At 39.5% G+C, this 21,444-nt stretch overlaps 1 protein-coding gene across 2 annotated transcripts in view; it reads right to left on the reverse strand.

Moving 5' to 3' along the window:
• The window catches only part of LOC123868817 (tachykinin-like peptides receptor 86C), a 72,347-nt gene extending 53,432 nt beyond the window's left edge, over nt 1–18,915 (reverse strand). Inside the window, exons 1-2 of one of the 2 annotated variants that reach the window (XM_045911464.1) lie at nt 18,656–18,915; nt 16,175–16,457 (exon numbers count right to left, since the gene is read on the reverse strand). In XM_045911464.1, the coding sequence (XP_045767420.1) occupies nt 16,175–16,314 (140 nt within the window). In that variant the 5' untranslated portion in view covers nt 16,315–16,457; nt 18,656–18,915. Of the gene's footprint in view, nt 1–16,174; nt 16,458–18,478 lie in introns of both variants that reach the window. The other variant, XM_045911463.1, reaches the window with a different exon arrangement.
• Between the last annotated feature and the right edge of the window lie 2,529 nt (nt 18,916–21,444).

Below are 21,444 nucleotides of genomic sequence, written 5' to 3' on the forward strand. Positions count from 1 at the left end.
GGATAAAAAGTAGCCTATGTGCTAATCCAGGATATTATCTATCTCCACTCTGAATTTCAGCCAAATCCGTCCAGTAGTTTTTGCGCGAAGGAGTAACAAACATACACACACAGATACACACACACACACATACACATACACACACACACACACACACACACACACACACACACACACACACACATACAAACTTTCGCCTTTATAATATTAGTGTGATCCCTCATTACGTTGAAATTAAGTATTAACAGATATCTAGAAGTCCCGGCGTGGCAGAGCTAGTTAATGATCTGGGTTTCAACCAGAACATTCGCTAGTTCAGCTATACGAGGCACCCTTCATGCAACCGGGCGGGTCGGCGGAGTTGCGGATCGCCGGTGTCCCCAGGACCCTGGACAAGAAGGAACTGTTCGGGTACCACCCCCAACACCCGAGCAGGGTCCCAGAAACCCTCTTCCCGTGCTCCCCTAGATCCTAATCCAAACCCAATAACCAATCACACAATTCCTGAATATAACCCTAAAACTCCAGCACACTCCACACTCACCTACACACAGAGACACACACAAACACTATACAATTAACACACATTTCTCAAATAATGGCGGATCTCAACAAACGTACAAGTCTCCTGGTGGGTAGCGGCTTACCACCCAAATCCCACCCTGGCACCCAGGCGACGTCCACGGACGGCGCCCAGGGCCCAGGCTGCCCCATCGTATCAGGAGGGGGCAAAGACCCGCTCAACCTTGAAACGACGACCTCAGCTAGCCATTTGGACATGTCCTCCCTGGCCGCAGTGATCCCTGCGCCTGCTAGCGCAAGCGCATGGACGCTCGTGGCCCCAAAACAACGGAAGAAAAAGAAGGGGAACAGGACAGACAGGCGGACAGGAAAACAGACTACGACCAACGCTAACGGACAGACGGAAAAAACGAGTAACAAACGGACTGACGGTAGGGAAAACGGAGGCGGGAAGCGGGAAGAACCCGACTGCCCAACCGCGGACGCCAGCAACTTGGCCGGGGGAAGCAAAAGTGGAAACACAGGACGACCACCACTAAGTGGCGGTCGGACTGTCGTGGACACCAGCGCAACCCCTGGCTGTTCCGCAGGCGAAAAGGCGAACGGGCAGGAATCGGCATCAGATCGCAACCCACATGCCTCGGGTGAGTCGAGCACCACCACCGTCAGGGCTGGGCAAACCGTAGCCAAGGACAGGGGGAACGAAGGTGGTCGCACTGATCCCGACGAGAACCCAATCCAGGCGCGGGGCGCAACGGGCCCAGGCGGATCCAACACCGCTCGACCCCCAATGACAACAACAACAACCACCAAACAAACTACTACAACAAACACAGACGCCCCCAAGACCCCTAAACCACCTAAACCGCGGGCACACCCACGGTTCAGGAAGCGGAACAGGGGGACGACAAAAGACCGACAAGACAATCCCGGGACATCATCGAGTCAGACTAAAAAAAGAGACCGACTTGACGACACAATCTCACCCCGGGGGGAACACAAACGCCCACGAACTGATAACAGACACACCCGAGATGCGAAGGGCTCCTATGCTACGGCAGCCCAATCGCACTTGAGTGTGGCTGTTACCACCACTCCTAGAGTAGACCTAACGCAAGAAGAGGCAAACGCAATACAGGGTCAGATACAGAAGGCGATTTTCGCGGCCTGTATCGAGCCCTTGGCACCAGGTCAGACCCGATACGCCCCGGCGTTTGAGGGCAAGGCCTTCCTCAGTGAAGGTGTACTGAAGATGTGGTGTCACGACGACCGTGCCTTTACCTGGCTCACAAACGTGGTGCCAAAACTGACATCGCCCAGAAGCGGAACGAGGTTGACTGTGATACGCCAGACCGAAATACCAGTTAGGGTTAGGTCGGGACTCTACGTCCCGGACTATGATGGGGAGATAGGCCAACTGCACCAGGTCCTATCTCACCAAAACCCTTGGTATGGAGTGTCGCAGTGGACCCTGTTCAGCTATCAACGAACAACCAGCAGTCCTCCTGGGGTGTTCCTAATACTAGGAATCCCCAACGAGGAGCTGCCGATAATAATGGCGCGCGGCAGGAAGGTCGCCTATTCCACGGGCTCTATCTACATCCGGTTCTTCACGAGTGAAGGACTAAGCGATGTACCGCCCGGGCATAGCTTAGCGCCTGAAACTCGGGAGGAGACTGATGCGGATGGGGCCATGGATGTGGATAGACCAACCTGCCACCCCCAAAGAACACCTGAGCCTTCCGTGAGCACTGTCCTTGACAACATCGAGGAAGTGCTAGCGGACTCCCGTTTCAACACACAACCGCGGGAGAATAAGGCGACACACGACGCTCAAGACACAACCGTCCCCGCCGAATAACCACCGGCATAGAGGGCGACGTAACAATAAAAATAATTCAGACCAACCTCCAGCACAAACATCTCGCCACGGCCACACTACGAAAACAGCTGGAGGTTGAAGCCGAGACCATCGCACTGATCCAGGAGCCGTGGGTCAGGGGTAAAACCATATGCGGTTTCGGAAGCTGTAATGGTAAGATCTATTCTCACAGCAATGACGAAGCACCAAGAACATGCATTTACATTCCACGCTGTATTACAGCGTCATTACTAACACAATACTGTTCCAGAGATCTGACAGCAGTCAAAATAAAAAACGGAATACAACAGGGCGTGGGACTACCACCAAAGCCACTGGTCGTAGCCTCACTCTACATGCCCATAGAAGGCCGAATACCTACAAGAGAACTAGTGGACCTCACAACACACTGTGAGGACAACGACATAGATCTAATTATCTCTGTCGATAGCAACGCACATCACAACCTGTGGGGATGCACAGCCAACAACAAAAGAGGTGAGAATCTCATAGATTTTCTACTAACAACCAACCTAACAATCACTAACAAAGGCACTGAACCGACCTTCGTGTCGAGTAGGTACCAAACCATAATCGATCTAACCTTAGCGTCAACCAGAGCTGCAGACCAAGTAAAGAACTGGCATGTCAGCGACGAGCCTTCGCTCTCCGACCACAGGCGGATATGCTATGAGCTAGATCTGATGATAACCCAACACGCACCAAGGAGAAACCCAAGGAAAACCAACAGGATAAAGTACAAAACCTTGCTAACGCAACGGATAGGTACAAAAAAACCTAAAGACATCGATGACATCAACAACATCGAAGAAAACGTTAACAAACTAACGGAGTACATTAAGACAAGTTATGAACAAGCTTGCCCCCTGAAGAAAATCAACACAAACCGACCGTCAAAAAACAGCTGGTGGGGCCCTGATCTGGAAAGAATGAGGAAAAACCTCAGACATCTTTTCAACAGAGCAAAAAACACCAGACAAGAACAAGATTGGGACAACTACAAGGAAGCCCAATACAAGTACAACAAACGCGTCCGAGAAAAGGAACAAACCTCGTGGCAAAAGTTTTGTACAAGCATAGAGTCGAACGACACTGCAGCTCGCATACGTAAGATTCTAGCAGACGACAACACTCGCACACTCGGTTCGCTGAAGAAAGCTGACGGAACGTACACCAAGGATGACAAAGAGATAAGCGAAACGCTTATTGAAACGCATTTCCCTGGCTGTAGAATTGTAGATTCAACAGACTGGGTACACAACCTAGGAAACCATCCCACAGACGAGGATTGGGATCTTGCCAACAACACAGTCACGCGAGATAGAATCAGCTGGGCTATTGACACCTTTCACCCTTTTAAATCAGGGGGGACCGACAACATTTTCCCTGCACTTCTACAATGGGGAAAACCTCAACTTACACCATGGCTGGAAATAATATACAAGGCCTGTTTAGCATATAAATATATCCCAACAGCCTGGAGAGAAGTAAAGGTGGTCTTTCTACCAAAACCTGGAAAGAGTGACTATACTTTGCCAAAGTCCTTCAGGCCTATCAGCCTTACATCATTTCTATTGAAAACTCTCGAAAGACTGGTTGATCGGTCTCTCAGGGATGGAACCTTAAGACATATACCCCTACACTCACATCAACATGCTTACAGCACTGGCAAATCAACGGAAACCGCTCTGCATTCCGTTGTTGGCAAAATTGAGCACAATCTAGAAAACAAACTATCAACACTGGGTGTCTTCATTGATATCGAAGGAGCTTTCGACAAGACAACCTTTGATAGCATTGACAGAGCCTTGGGACGATACAAGGCGCCAGGTACTATACGCAGCTGGATAAGAGCACTATTAGAACTAAGAATCATACAACTAGACATCAATGGAGTCACAAAAGGCATAGTAGCGAGAGGCTGCCCTCAAGGAGGTGTCCTATCACCAATCTTGTGGAACCTTGTAGTTGACGACTTGTTAAACAAACTAAATACAAGCGGTTTTTACACCATTGGTTATGCTGATGATCTCACCATCTTAATCAGTGGCAAACTAGAGAATACACTATATGAAGTCATGCAACGGGCATTGCGCTTAATCGAAAGATGGTGCAATGAAAATGAACTTACTGTAAATCCAAAGAAAACAGAGATGATTCTGTTCACTAACAAAAGGAAAATAGAGCTAACCAAACCACCAACTTTGTTCAACACAAGCCTTAGACTATCCACTGAGGTAAAGTACCTTGGTGTGACTCTTGACAGCAAGCTCAGCTGGAAAAGGCATACAGAAGATAAGATTAATAAATCGCTTACGATACTAAACCAATGCAAACGCATGCTGGGGAAAAAATGGGGGCTCAAACCAAAGATAATGAAGTGGTTATACCTAACGGTAGTAAGAAGCTCATTAACATATGCTGCCTTGATATGGTGGCCGAGAACTCTTCTTACGACCGCCCAGCATGAATTACAGAAATTCCAACGACAAGCATGCCTCGCCATTACAGGCTGCATGAGTACCACACCTACAACAGCACTTGAAATTATACTGGGGATCCCGCCCCTGTATTTACAAGTCAGAGAAGAAGCAACGCTCGCAGCCTTGAGACTGAAAACCTCAGGTCTATGGAAAGAACAGAACACAAGGCACACTAAAATTCTAGTGCAAAGCATAACAAAAGAACCACGCCTGGAGTGGAAATGCGACAGAACCAGGAAAAAATACATACTGGACAAACCATATAGAATAAATCCAGAGATAAACATAGATCCGAAGCCAACACAAGATGCAATAGAAGTGTACACCGACGGATCCAAAACAAAAACTGGCACAGGAGCAGGGGCCTACTGCCAAGAACTAAACATGAGAATAAGTCACGCACTCGGTAAGGACAACTCTGTCTTCCAAGCAGAGTGTGTAGGCATTACAACTGCAGCCATAGCAATGGCAAACCGACAGGTAACAAATTTTAAGATAAACATTAACTCGGATAGCCAAGCTGTTCTTAAAGCCTTGGCTAGATTTTCGACAACCTCTGAACTCATACAAGACTGCCACAAGGCTCTGGAAACACTCGCCATGTCGAATGACATCACCCTACGGTGGGTCAAAGGACATGATGGGGACCAGGGAAACGAGGCAGCGGACGCATTAGCACGCAGGGCTACGACGCTGAAGGTGACAGGGCCAGAGCCTATGGTACCCATACCCTTCAGTGAGTATAAAACTTGGTTACACGAACTAACACTTAAAGAGCATTCTCATCTATGGGCAAACGCAACTGACTGCAGGCAAGCCAAAGAGGCTTTCCCTAACATAGATATAAGACAAACTAACAAACTACTCCGCCTGGACAAAGGTAAACTTAGGAAGGTGGTGGGACTCATAACAGGGCATAGCCCACTAAACAAACACCTTTTCGTTATAGGTGTTACCGACAGTCCTCTGTGCAGGGCCTGCATGGAGGTCGATGAAACACCGACGCACGTGCTCCTGGAGTGTGCAAGCGTGGCAGAACATCGAGAACGCCATCTGGGATCCCCAACCTCACTTCATGAAGCCCTCGGCAACCTGGGCGGTCTACTTGGCTTCTGGAGCGAGCTTGGATGGCTGGAGTGAAGACTTCGGCGGGGAGGGGCAACGCACGCACAACAGACGGAAACGTTTAAGTGCGGAAACCAGCCCAGAGAGAAGAAGAAGAAGAAGATATCTAGAAACCACAGACAAAGATTAGTTCATGATTAGTTTGTTAGATTAGTTCTTAGACTGTATCTCCATTTGACTGAGTTTGATTGGTTAGTATTCAAATGAAAGTCAAACTATGTTCTAAGATAATAATTACCCTGTAATAATACCCTTTGATAGTGATATAGACTACAGAATATAGATTGTGGCTGACAGCATCGCAAACAAATACGATACGATTATATCAGCGTAGGACTAGCGTAGGAGGAATTTTACCTAACTCTCAATACATTAAAGCTAATAGGCAAAGACCCATAAATTTTACTTATCATCCTGCCCACTTTCACCACAAACTATGAAAAGGAATATTCCGCACACTATTCACGTATGGACATTTTAATTGAAGTGTTTCATCACTCTGTAAATAAATTATCATCTAAATACATGTAGATTCAGATTTCTGGTAGTATTATACTCGTAAAATGCTAGCCAAATATTCCGGCAATGCAGTAATAGTTGCTTAAGTGCATATGCCTGTTGCCAAAATCGGCTACAAAGAATATCCTAGGCATTTCAATGCACCTGAGCTTGTTTGAATCCCTGTAGGTAGATATACTTACTATCTAGATCAGACAGTGCCCACAAAATGTTTAATAGGCGGGGAACTTGCTTTAAAAGAGAACACAGCTGCGAAAATAAAACCAAGAAAATTATGATGAAAATCTTAGCAAAGTGTGTGGGTACAATCATAGATTATTGAATTAATGCAACATATTTTAATGAATTCGTTATGTTTTATTTTGTGTACATAGGTAAGTAAGCTAAGCAATTTATTACTAGTCTGCCTATTTACATGATGTCTAGAAGGTACTTACAGGAAGCGGCTTCAGCAACCGGTAAAATTTGTTTACGCCAAGTAAACAAATTTTGCCATTTCCAATTTTCTCCAAAGGCTTCAGATTTGTGTACTTGTACGTATGAGGATTATTGCATTAGCGTACAGATAGCAAATTGCGTTGTTAGCATTCCTCATGCAAATAAAATGTCCTTGTTTGTAATGAATCGATGAATAAATTACACAAAATGAGTGGATGGTTTGAAATACAAATTCCCTCTACTGGTGGTTCATATTTGAGAATTAAAATGTTTCCTTTTCTTTTACAGCTAGACATTTTAACTAAATAAAAATCTTAAATGCACAGTACCTACTCCAAAACATTGCTTGTCTTCTGTGACGAAGATAAAGTCAACGTTGTCGCTTCAACCTCATGATCCACACTCCATACAAGCGCCAGAAAACGGTTTTCTGCCGCTTGTATTCACTTAGAGTCTACTATTATGGCATTTTCTGGTACAAGATCGATATTCACGCACCTTGGAACTCTAAAAATACATAAATAACAGTTGATTAATTATGATACTTACGAGTTACAATGGCTAAAATTGGCCAGACTACTATTTAAGACCAATTTCAGTTTAAGGTTACGCAACGACGAAAGGCCATTATTTTCTCCGACTTATTTATCACATGACGCATTAATTCTGAAATATTACATTATCGACCTTCTCTGTTAACAGGACACATAAACAAGCAATCGTTCAAGGCTGAATTTATAATGGAATCTGATCTATCAGGGGTGGTTTAATAGCCACATTACACGTCAAACAATTGCATTGATCGATGTAACACTAACCCAAATGGGGAGCAATAATAATGGTGGTCAATTAGGCCTGTTTCCTTAATGCGTCAAAGAAAATCTTATGCCGCTGAATAATAGAGATCGCACACCACGAGACGACCCATCAGATCCACGAAAACCGCAAGAGGCATAGGTATGCACCCCATTTTTCAGAACTAAAAATACATGTGACCTCGCAGCAATGTGATACATAATTTAGTATAGACGATAAACAGGTAAATATTTAACAACAATTTAAAATAGGTAGGTAGCAAAATCGAATATCAGAGCAAAAAAGTGTATAAGATTTTTGTTACGTTTCGGTTTCATACTGCTCGTTTGAATTATTCCGTTTTGCGTTGGCAAAGTTGCAAAGCAAGCTTCGAAATTCCAGAGAAAATAATATTCGCAGTTTTTTCGAAACTTTATTGACTTGAGCCTCACTTGAGAGACCACTTTGCGATCCTTTGAAGCTGCTATATTATTACTATTTATATTGGTCTCTCGCAGAAAATTTAGCACATATAAACCTTTACTAGATTTGATCTATCCCTGTTTAGAGCGCCCATGTGAAATATTTAAAATTTAAATTTACTTTAGACCCTTGAACAAATCTTGTATAGGTAGGTATTTTCTAGGACCTCACATATTTTCATTACTTCATTAATCATTTCATTCAAGGTTCTCTAGTCAGAAGAACATAATTACAAGAGTAAATTAAAAATTTATAACACCCCCCGACAAGTGAAGGTTACAGAAACTAGAAAAGAGCTAATAACTTTCAAACGGCTGAACCGATTTTCTTGGATTATAGCTAAGAACACTCTCGATCAAGCCAAGCCACCTTTCAAACAAAAAAAAACTAAATTAAAATCGGTTCATTAAAAATAAAAATAAAAAATAATAAAAATTCATAGCTGCACCTAAACCTACTTGCCTATAATCGCAGCCACATTGTAATCTACCAACTCTACTCCAACCTCCAACGACTTTCCTAATTTATCTCTTTAATTAATTTATAAAAATTTTAAAATTATTGAAACTGTAACATCCATTTTATTAGCCCCGGACCCAAAAAGAGGGGTGTTATAAGTTTGACGTGTATATCTGTGTATTTGTCTGTGGCATAGTAGCTCTTGAACTAATGAACCGATTTTAATTTAATTTCTTTTGTTTGAAAGGTGGCTTGATCGGGAGTATTCTTAGCTATAATCCAAGAAAATCGGTTCGAACCGAATCGTTTTGAAAGTTATCAGCTCTTTTCTAGTTACTGTAACCTTCACATGTCGGAGGTATTATAAATTTACTTAAAGTAAACGTACTGTAATCACGCAAACTTACAAAGAACCGAATCTCGTAAGTTCTTTTAACTAAAATTGTAATATAGTTACTATCCAACAAAAAATACATTCCATGTTGGTACAACTTTGTTTTCTCGTTAAAAATGCATTCGGCGCAATTTCAAAAATAACGAAATCAGACAGGGAAAAGTGTAGGTACCTAAAAATAAGCTAACGCAGCGGAAATAGAACCACCTACCTTTTTTGCTTTCATAGCAAGACTTTTCGTTTATTTTTTACGAACATTCTTTTCGCTAAGGTATTCCAGTTTTTTTGTACTCAGTATTTATCTACCGATAAGGCTACGTAAACTGTACTTTGTAATTTATGACGATGCAGTTTTCGAAATATGAGTACCTACCTGCTTGGTCCGCTCGGTTCATTATTCATTTACACAATGTACTTACTGCATACCTTACCTAATAATTTATTTATCGATAATCCAAGGTTGATCCTCTAGGGACATTAGATATACCTAATATCACTTTATCGACACCGTATATCTACCTCTCGAGTCTATTTCGCACCACTTTTAACGTTGGTAGGTAGGTCTGGGATGATTCTTCTATAAGAAAATTAATGTTTCTGTTTATCATCATGTTCATGGGAGCGCAAGTTAGTTGTTCTTAGTTCCAATATCTGTTAACATGCCCGAAGTGTCAGCTAATTAATATTAGCTACATTGGTGCGTTGGCGTTTGTTTCACATAAATACCTAACAAGTAATTTGCCCATATTTATCTATATATAAGTAAAAATATTGCTCAATGTGGCTAATTCTGTTGTACATAATCTTTAAACTAAACTAAAATGGCAGGTCTTAATATATTGCCCTTTCTATCTCTATCTCTCTCGTATCTCTTTCTCATTGTTCCCCTGCAAAAGGTTTACTAGATTTAGGTACTAGATTTAGACCTGTCAATTTAGTTCAGTTTAGAGATTGTGTACAACAGAATCTCTAAACTAAACTGAGTTACTCTAATTTTAATCATGGAGCGCTTTTTGTTATTCACGCTACATAGAATGCGCTACCTAATAGCACTTAAAAACACTCTACTTAAAAACTTGGCAGTTGGCATAGTAACTCCAATAATAATTATTATTAGCTACGTCTAAAGTAAATGTGGTAGCCCCGCGAATCTTTGCAAGATTCGGCTACGCGGCTAGTAATAATATGGATGCGCTGCTGCACAAGCTACAAAGCTAAGCCTGGCTACAGGCCTCGCTGCCCCGTTTAAGATGCCCACGCACTTGAATTGAACTGCAGCTGAACTGCGCGTCGCGTCAGCGCCCCGCACGATATTCTCTCCAGCCGCGCCGCGCGGCAGTGACGTACATTCAGCTGCAGTTCAGTTCGAGTGCGTGGGCACCTTTAGTCTGAACTGTAGACTCAGCTAATAAGATTACGTCACATACTAATATTAATTAACCTACCATTTTGAAAAGGATCGCTTGAAGCAACCAGATTTAAAATATTCAATACTTTTTCTATCGATATTCTTTTCTATGATATAATATAATATATTATATTTTACTCCTACGTACATATTGTAATCATACTTATTAGTTATTACACTATCATAATAAGTAATAACCAATTGTACTTATGTTTAGAACTTTTATACCACGTTTCACTACCCAAGTCAATAAACAAATACAAAATACAATAGAAATAGTATGAGGAATCCAATATTGGTGAGGTATCTAGGAGTAACAGAACCATTTATATTCCAATACGAAACACTGAATAATTTTCAGCAACAAATATCTGTAATTTTGCAATACACACACGTGTAGAGTTCAAAACTTATGACCTTAAAATTGGAAGACTCTCAAGTTGTTCAAATCGAATACGACCGTATAGTTTCTCTATAAAACAAGTTTCGTATTAAATCCGATTGCAGATACTACACCTACACAATCTGTTGCGGGCATGTCGCTGAATTTTGCTATTTACAAATAGTCTAATTTGTTTCTAAAAAAGTATTATTTGTAACTAGAGGATGTCCTCGACTTCGTCCGCGTGGATTTAGGTTTTTAAAGATCCCGTGGGAACTGTTTGATTTTCCGGGATAAAAAGTTACCTATGTCAATTACAGGGACGTAAGCTACTTCGGTAGCAAATTTCATACAAATCGGTTAAGCGGATGGGTCTTTAGGAATCCCGTGGGAACTCTTTGATTTTCCGGGATAAAGCCTATATCCGTCCCCGGGATATAAGCTGACCCTGTACTAAATTTCGTCAGAATCGGTTAAACTGTTGGGCTGTGAAAAGGTAGTAGACAGACAGACAGACACACTTTCGCATTTAGAATATTAGTATGGATATGATCAGTTATAAAAAACCTAGTATTCATATAAAACGCCGCGCCACCAGAGCGTCCCCATCTCCGTTTGATAGGCCAATGCGGCGATTACGTGCCTCGAGGCTGTACCAGGGTATAAGGTCTGAAAAGTCGTTAGTTCCCTGAGTATTGCTTTTCTACTAACCACTACTGCCTGGTCTCAGCTCGTATAGAAACCATGCGTTGAACCGTGCAATGAAAAAAATACTCACATTTCCGACACTCAACAGGTGTGTAATCTAAAGAGACAGAAATTTCTCTAATATTTTCACGTTTTCACTGAAAGTAAGAAGTCTGGACAAAGTAAACAAACTAAAAGCCCGTGTCGAGGTAATCAAGTGAAAGCTCAGTCGGTAAGAGTGGTGCCTACTTACGTCGCATCAATAAAATGTTTTTTTTTTCACCTCAACTTTGACATTAACCTTACGCTTAAAAATGCAACAAAAATAGGTGCTTATGTACATCTTTGCATGTACAAGGATTTATTTTTAACCCCTGACCCAAAAAGAGGGGTGTTATAAGTTTGATGTGTGTATCTAGGTATGTATCTGTGTAACAGTCTGTGGCATCGTAGCTCCTAAACTAGTGAACCGATTTTAATTTAGTTTTTTTTGTTTGAAAGGTGGCTTGATCGGGAGTGTTCTTAGCTATAATCCAAGAAAATCGGTTCAGCCGTTTAAAAGTTATCAGCTCTTTTCTAGATACTGTAACCTTCAATTGTCGGGGGTGTTATAAATTTTGAATTTAATTTTTGTTGTTGTAGAAAATTAGGACCTCAAGGTGCTGGAACTGTGACCTCGTACACATATATACGTATCGTATATACAGCGTTGGATGGAAGAGCCACACTAAGCGGAATGACGACATCAAATGAGTCGCAGGGGTCGTTGGATTTACGCGGCGCAAGACCGTGGCATCCCTACAAAAGACTTCCATCAATGAAAGTTTGTCGGTTGACGATGATGATCCTAATAATCCATACTATCCATACTAATATTATAAATGCGAAAGTGTGTCTGCCTCTCTGTCTGTCGGTCTGTCTGTCTGCTACCATTTCACGCCCCAACAGTTTAACCGATTCTGCCGAAATTTGGTACAGGGTTAGCTTATATACTTTTTATCCCGGAAAATCAAAGAGTTCCTACGGGATTCCTAAAAACCCACCCGCTTAACCGATTTATATGAAATTTGGTACCGAGGTAGCTTGCGTCCCTGTAATTGACATAAGCATTTTATCCCGGAAAACCAAACAATTCCCACGGGATCTTTAAAAACATAAATTCACGCGGATGAAGTCGCGGGCATCCTCTAGTACTTATTATAAATGTGAAAGTATGGATGTTTGTTACTCAATCACGCAAAAACTACTGGACGGATTTGGCTGAAATCCAAAAACCAGAAATTGAAAAAATAAGTAAAACTACAAATAAAGAAATCTCAAATTTAAGTAAACTACAAGTTTCACGACACATCTCTTCTAAATCACATAATAAATAGGTACCTACATGTTAGTGGTTGAAAACAATGGAAGCTATATTATGTGTATTATCTATGATGGAAACTTTCTAATGTTGGACCTAAACATGTAATCATTAGACGCTTTAATGTTAATTCTATATGAAAAGCGTGGAAAGGGCACGACCTACGAAGTTATATCTATTATTACCTTTTAGTTTTTGGACCTCCGCGCAGCTGTCCGATATTATCACTGTACCTGCTTTTAGTTTCATCATTTACTCACATCATTTATCATACTTAACCACAGATTGGACTTTGTCTGTGATGGCGTTTGCTGGCGCGCGTGCTGTGCTTGTTTGGAGTGTTTTTTTTTGTTAAGAGTAGCTGGTTTTTGTGTTAGTTGGTGTTTTTTGGTGGTGGAACTGACTGGGAAGCGCTCTAAAGGGGCGCCGGGCGTGTGTCGGCGGGCGCCGGCGCAGACGGAGTCCATACTTGTATAAATTCAATAACTTGAAAATATCACAAACTTGACATTGGCTAATCAGAGTAAAGCCAGATTTAAAGAAAAAAAAACCACAGATTATATTTACTTAACCCACATATTATACCTATATACTTACTTACACTGACCGATATATTGGAACTCATAATCCTTTAGCGAATCATAGGACTGTAAACCACTTACAGGAAAACTCAATTTCAGTCGTTTTTACTTTTGCATAAAATATTGTTGCGAAGGCGATCTGATTACTAATGCCGGCGGAACGATCGCATCGTTCTACGACCTTTATTATGGTTCATAATCTTGAATAATTATGTTTACTAAAAATAGAACGATCCTAGTCTGTTGGAACTTATAGACTTTAGTACAGCAAGAATGTTTTTTACTGCTTCCACTTTTTGTAGGCAATATTACTTTTATAACCCGTTTATTGCTTTACGTCCTAAAAGCTTTTTATGTGAAATAATAAAGGTATATTAGCCAAGCAATAATCTAACCGTATGGCAGCGAAGTGATAAATCTACAACACTACGTCAAGCACAAAAATTGTCGTAGATTGCACTGTGATCGTTAAACAAATGGTGGAAATAACCAAGAATTCCAAAATTACTTCCACTTGGGCCTAAAAGTAATTGTTATTATGTTTGGAGAAGCGATTCTCATTTCCTTGTTCTTTATTATTCTTAATCTTGAGGATCATTAAGTATATAAATATTCTCCCCCTATTCGGAGGAAATCGTTGAATCACAAATTGTGGTCACAACAAATTTTGTTCGTTATTTTTGTTTTTCTATTACGGATTCTCACTATTTGTTATATAATAATTTCTATATAATTACAACTAAAGCTATTCTAATTATATTAAATTATTTATTATAAGTATAGATAATAATGTCTTGAAAGTGGGAGGTCCCGGGTTCGGTTCCCGGCGGGGGCAATTTGGGAATTTATATTTTCGAAATTGTCTCTGGTCTGGTCTGTGGGAGGCTTCAGCTAGGGCTAGTTACCGCCGCAATATCATGCCGCCAATCGTTTAAGCGTTCCGGTACTATGCCGCATAGAAACCGATCCGGGATACGGGTTAATGAAACTACTATACTCGTTCCATGTAGCCCGCTTCCATCTTAGACTAGATCATCACTTACCACCAGGTGAGATCGCAGTCAAGGGCCTAGTCTACAGCTGTTATCACTAAGGAACCAATCAACATTCACCGGATTTAGCTGTCAAAGTCAGTGCAATCCAATTCACTAAAGCTGTGGAATCCTATAAAGCTACCGAGGCATATATACACAAGGCATATAATATACTATAGGCACAAATTGCTTTACTAAAGTCAAAGTTACATTTATTTAATGGAGAAGAGAGAAGATGAACGCTACACATTTAGCGAAAGTCAACGCTTTCATTTTGATTAAAAACAGAAGCTACGACATTGCTACGCATTTTTTTCGTACCCTTTCGCTATGGCATCCATAACGACTTTTTGATGACATTTCCGAATTGTCCTGATGGTCCTGAGCCACTGCAAATTTCAGCAGTAAAAAAGGACTCTCGGACCAAATACAAATATTTTTTTTAAAAATGTACTTATAGTACATAAATAACATGTACTAGGTACATAAATAACTACCTACCACCACACTGCGGTAGAGATATTATATACCGCGTAGAGGTATCGTAGTACCTCTACGCGGCTTGCAGCTTTCCGAAAAGATATACTAAATTGAAGTAACTGACTAAATTCTCAAGTTTATTCTCGCACGGTGAGGAATTAAATCAGAAACAACTATATATTGAGTTTATTATACTCTGGTCGGGTGATATGTGGCTTCTAGCCCGATGCTCACTCCACTCAATTGTCGTCACCTCCCCTCGAGCTGTCGACCGTCTTCTTTACACCTCGCATCCCTAACCAAGGAGTAGTTATTTTTTCCAGAACAGGCAAAGATCATAAACCATTACAGCTTTTAGAGATTGCCACGCTAAAGATTAAAACCATTGAAGTTCCGTTAATTAAAAAACTTCTTTACAAAATCATGACAAATATAAATAAATCAGGATACAGCAACTAAGGAAATCATTTCAAAAAAAACTAGCTCTATCTAGACAAGGATTAAACGTAACTTTCAAAATAAGATACAAAAAAGAACATCTATTTCTATACTAGCTGATGCCCGCAGCTTCGCCCGCGTGGATTGGTCAGACCCCTTGCAGCATCAGGATTGAGGAGTTGGACTCCAAATTTTTTTATGAAACAATGTCGCAAAGTTCCTCTATCGATTAAAAAAGAAATGACGCAAATCGGTTCAGAAATCTCGGAGATTTGGGTGTACATAGGTAGAAAAACACAACTCCCTTTTTGAAAGTCGGTTAAAAAAGTAGCCTATGTTACTCCCTGGTCAATTCTCTACTTGTCTGTGAAAATCCCGTCAAAATCGGTTCAGCCGTTCCCAAGATTAGCCTTTTCAAACAGACAGACAGGCAGACAGACAGACAAAAATTTTAAAAACGTGTGATTCAGTGTTGGTATCGTTCAAATAACCATATGAGCTTAATATCAGGTAGTTATTTCGAAATTACAGACAGACACTCCGATTTTATTTATTAGTATAGATGTACACTTATTCATTTAAATTTCTGAAAACATATTTCTTTCAGTTTTAAATCGTGTTTTATACACTATAGATTGAGTAAACGATGAGTCGACGCAATATCATCCATCTCCTTTAGTAAAAATATTGCGAGGAATACTTACTTAAGTTTGATGTCCTCAAGGATTTGACTGGGCAACAAGTCCAGTATCTGCGAAACGTTGAGCTTGTCCCAAGGAAAATCCGACCCTAAGGCCTGCTGGGTACAGTTGATAAATGTCTGGATTTCGATCTCAGAGTCCATCGCAAATCACTCACTTAACTTCACAAAAAGTCTTTGAGTCATTGTTGCTTAACAAAACATTCATTGAATAATCAATTCATCGTAATGTTCCATTATGTAGCATCATAGAAGGTAGACGTTTCTTAAAATCTTTATGTTAATTACTAACATAAATAAAATAGGAACATATTAATTTTGACCTATCAAAAATGTACGTAGGAATCTTATTGAATCTGAATTTTAGTATTTTAATTTTGACTGCCGAGGTCATTTCAATTAATCATACTCGTAGAGGCTCTTTTGATAACATTCATTGACATAAAATTGATATAGCCTAAAGGCGCAACAAATGGAAAATATTTATTATATTGACCGCACCGGCATGGCAGTCAAATGTTATCATCCCGTTATTAATCATTTATAGAGCTTTTTGTTCGATGTTTTCCAACAATTAAATATTTTGAAATTTTTAGTTTTGCTTTGTAAAGTAGAATATTTAGCATTCCATGATTCCACGATGAGGACTCCTATTATAGAAATAATAAAGATTGTCCAAGATCTCACCTAACGGTCAAGAAAAAAAAGCGTTGGGTTTAAAACACCCTTATTTTTCAAACTCTGTCAAAAATAAAAAAATAAGAATATACTTTGCGCATTATTAGGTATGTTAACGCGTTTTGTAAAGCATTAGTGCTATCTAAATCACTATATTACAAACCTACTTATTCCTTTAGGGAAAAAGCAGTTCAAAACATGCCACAAATTACAACAAAAATGCGCTCTAATTCACATAATTTATGATGGACCAAGTTTTCATGTAACAGACTCTATTGTTCTCTTGAATAGAGTGACGGCCTCGGCGGTTGCTAGTGGGAATATATATTTTCATAACCACGGACTGCAACTTAACTACCACTCTAGCTTAAAATACTTGCATTTCCATTTACATTACATTACAAAAGGAAAAAAGGAACCCTTAAAGGGTCACTTTGTTGTCTGTCTATCTGTCCCTCTGTCCGTCTGTCTGTCGTGTCTGTCATTTCTTGACAGACAGTGACTGCAACTTAACTACCACTCTAGCTTAAAATACTTACATTTCCATTAAAAGGAAAAAAGGAACCCTTAAAGGGTCACTTTGTTGTATGTCTGTCTGTCTGTCTGTCGTGTCTGTCATTTCTTGACAGACACGACAGACACACGGACAGACAGACAGATATTATGCAAACTTCCACCGAAAATTGGTTTGAACGAGATTTTGTAAGAAGTTTTTTTTAATACGTCATAAAAAATTAAAATGTGTTTAAATTTTCAAACTAAGATAACTATACCAAGTGGAGTATCATATTATGAAAGGGCTGTACCTGTATATTCTAAAACAGATTTTATTTATTTTTATGCATAATAGTTTTTGATTTATCGTGCAAAATGTTGGAAAATTACCCGAGTACGGAACCCTCAGTGCGCGAATCTGGCCCGTTCTTGGCCGGTTTTTTCCTTTAAGGTACGGAACCCTAAAAACAATGAGCACGTATCTACATACCTAAAGCTTTTAATAATTATTCAAACGAAGTATCCAGAAACTATACAGTAGGACACATCCATAAAGGGCTGAAGGTAATAGAGATTGAGATAGAAGCGGGTTAATTAGACGCAAAACGGCGAACACTTAAGATACAGTAGGTATGTGCTTCCCTACATGACTTCATTAGGAAAACTAATGAAAATACAAAAGGTCCAAAGACTTGAAAGGCAGGTTTTATATTATAATAAATACCTACGTTAAAAGGGCCGAGTTTCTACTAAAAATACAGCCTTAATTTCGTATTGAGAAGTTCAAGTTAAGCCACTTTTAATGAAAATTTTCCAATAATTCAAAACTTTTGAAGAGGTAATAAAGTTAACTCAAATTAACTGCCGCCGAACGACTTAAACCTGTTCTTACTTCTTTATACACTTGAAGATTTATTAATAGACTTTGAATACGACCGAAGAATGAAAATTGTTTAATTATATTTACGTTCATATTTTTGCGTAGGCTTATCGAGTAAATACTTACTAGTAGGGACTTTTAATTTTATAACCGTAAAATTGGGTATATTATGTAATGGCCTTAGTAAAAGTTTATTTTGGCTTTTTGTAAAATAAAACCTTAAAAACTTTATACTTATTGTTAAGTTTTACTTACAATTTGATGTAGAATAAGTATCCCTTATTAGAATAAAATGTAATACGCTTGCATTTTCGAAAACTATTACAAAAGATGAAGAGCTATCATTATAATATTAGATACCAACAATTTGTGATAATGGGTGCTAACTTATTTTTTTCTTAAAGCTACTTTAACGGATTATTTAGCACACACTTCTCTCGTTAATTAACACTAACTGTATCATTAGAATGCAAGTAAGTTTATGAAACTTGTAAATAAGAAGTTCTGTGGAAACTTTTGTAAGTTTACAAACAAATCATATTTTATTGCACTTTATAAAATTATTTATAGTTGTAACTATAAATCGCTGTTACTATTAATCAGTTATGATTCCCAGTGTAGTACAATCTATTCACCGGTAAGAGGTTTTTTTTAAATCATTGGATCGCAGTATGAAGGCACGTCCTTTCATAAACGCGTACCGACCTCAACTGAACCACGACTGAACTCTGAACTTGAGAGAGCCCCGTTATCACTTTAACAAAAGATTTATCACAAGGCAGGTCAGACGACGATCATTAAAATCCTTAGAGTGCATATTCCAGAGCCTGGGGGCCCGGCTAACTGTATTTTCTACAATCTTCACTCATCTACGTGCCAAACTTCAAGGCGTAGCGAAAATTTTCCATTTTGAGGATTGAGTACCTATGTACTTAATACAATATTTTCAGTTTGGCCGTGATAGCTTAGTGGTTAAAATGTCCTCCACCTTATCGGGAGGTCGGAGGTTCTATGCCTCCCTAAGTACCTCTAACTTTTCGGAGTTATGTGCCTTTTAAGCAGCTAAATATCACTTGCTTTAACGGTGAACAAAAACATCATGAGGAAACCTTCATGCCTGAGGGTTCTTCATAATGCTCTTAAAGGTGTGTGAAAGGTGTGTGCCAATCCACACTTGGCTGCAGCGCGGTAGAATATGTCAAACACTGGTCGTTCTGACAGGGGCAAATTCTGTTCGTGCAAAATAATGACCCAGCGATGGTTTGATGATGAAATTTTTAAGCCTTTAGTTTATATTCGAGTTATTGATGTCATTAAAAAATATTTCAATATTCTGGATCAGGTAACAGTTTATATTTTTTGATTAAATAGGTACATAGGTGTGATTACATTACATAATATCTAAAATAGAATAACTAAGAAGGTTTCAAACGCCAAATAAAAATGTGGTTCCATCCAAAACGGTAAGGTGAGCTGCACGGAGGGCATTTTTTTATAATATCTCAGTAAAGTTTAAATAGCAATTAAAATACCAATCTAGTCAACAGTTCTGAGCTATAGCCGGGCGCAGTTATTCGTGCTGGTAGACAATATTATTTACTTGACTGACTCAGCGGCGAAGTTGCTCTATGTATAGACAACCGTGCTTCCAATTAGTTTTTGTTACAGATATAACGATATTCCTCAATTTGGATTTTGAAATACACATATTTAGGTTTCATTATAACTTATTGCCAGACACGCCTCCGAACTTTCAATTCTATCAATGTAAAATCGATTTTGCTATTTTATATTAGGTAGCGCCAATTTTCTAGATCAATATTTCCTCTACCAAAAAAAATCAGCACTCAGGCCTTAGGCACTTATCTTTTTTGAAAAAGAAACATAGTTATTACAATGAATCACTTGTGCGACTCTGAATGCTTCCATGGAACTTTCTCAAAAGAAATTCAAATAGATTTAGAAAGGGTTGATCGTCGAATTTTCTAAAAAAGTTACCTAAGACGAATTATACTTTGATTAATGTTGGAGACATTAAACTTAGTCTAGATAGAACTTCTCGTAGGAATGCAGAATCATTAATCAGTGTAGAACTTACTAACTAACTTTAAAGAATGTACAGAGGGTGCCAACAAATTTAAGCTCTGAACTCTTAAAGAGTGTGATAACTTTTTGGATAGTAGAGACTGTAAGTGCACCTAAACTTTTAAAACTACTCAGTAGGTTCAATTTCCGTAATCAACTTTTCCGGGTTTTTGTACATTTAGTGATTCTAGTCAATATTTTTTTCAAATAATTATTATTAGAAACTTAGTGAAAGTTTCACAATTATAATACTTAGCCTTATGTAGGAAGGCAGGAGCCTGTATATTACGGCGAGATTTCGGAAAGGCGTTCTTAAGTACTTAATACTATGTGCAAACAGGCTGATTAATTGATTGATAAAAATATTTTATTGCAAGATTTCTCTTTTTTTCTAGCGATGATAGCTTAGTGTTCTTACGTCAGAAACCTGACTCATCCGCCTTTAAAGTCCCGATTCAGCTAGCTACCTGCCCGGCTAGCATGAGCAGTAGATAAATATTATATCCCCCGATTATATCCTCTCAATGTCATACAAATCAGTGGATATAATCGGGGATATAATTTTTATCTACTGCCCATGCTAGCCGTGCTGTGCGTGTGAATTATTTTTATTCCCAACCATGAAGGACAAAATAATAGAAGGAATAGTTATTTTCAAGTGCCGAAAGAGCGGTGGTGTTTGCCTACGAATCAGCTATTACTGACATGTCGGAGGAGGACAAGAATAAATGTTTCCGGGGCTGGTTTAAGCAGATGGGCATAGAGAATAATGAATAATGTTTGAAAAATCCGCACTTATAATATTATAAATGCGAAAGTGCTGTCTGTCTGTCTGCTAGCTTCCCTCATAATCAATTTTGATGAAAAGTACTCAGGGAGAGGTAGCTTGCATTTCGGGGAAGCACATAGGCTATATTTTTGGTCCAGGAAAATTAAAGAATTCGTACCGGTTTTTAAAACCTAAATCCACGTGGATGAATTCGCCGCATGCTAATATCTGATACGGAGATAAATTGCTACCGAGAAATGGATATCAGGCTATTTTTATCTCGGAAGATCAAAGAGTTCCAACGGGGTGTTTAGAAAACCGAAACCCATGTGAACGAATTCGCGGGCAGTAAGTATCTCGTATAATA

This window comes from Maniola jurtina, chromosome 10 (genome assembly GCF_905333055.1).
Source record: "Maniola jurtina chromosome 10, ilManJurt1.1, whole genome shotgun sequence".
NCBI classification, from domain to species: Eukaryota; Metazoa; Arthropoda; class Insecta; order Lepidoptera; family Nymphalidae; genus Maniola; species Maniola jurtina.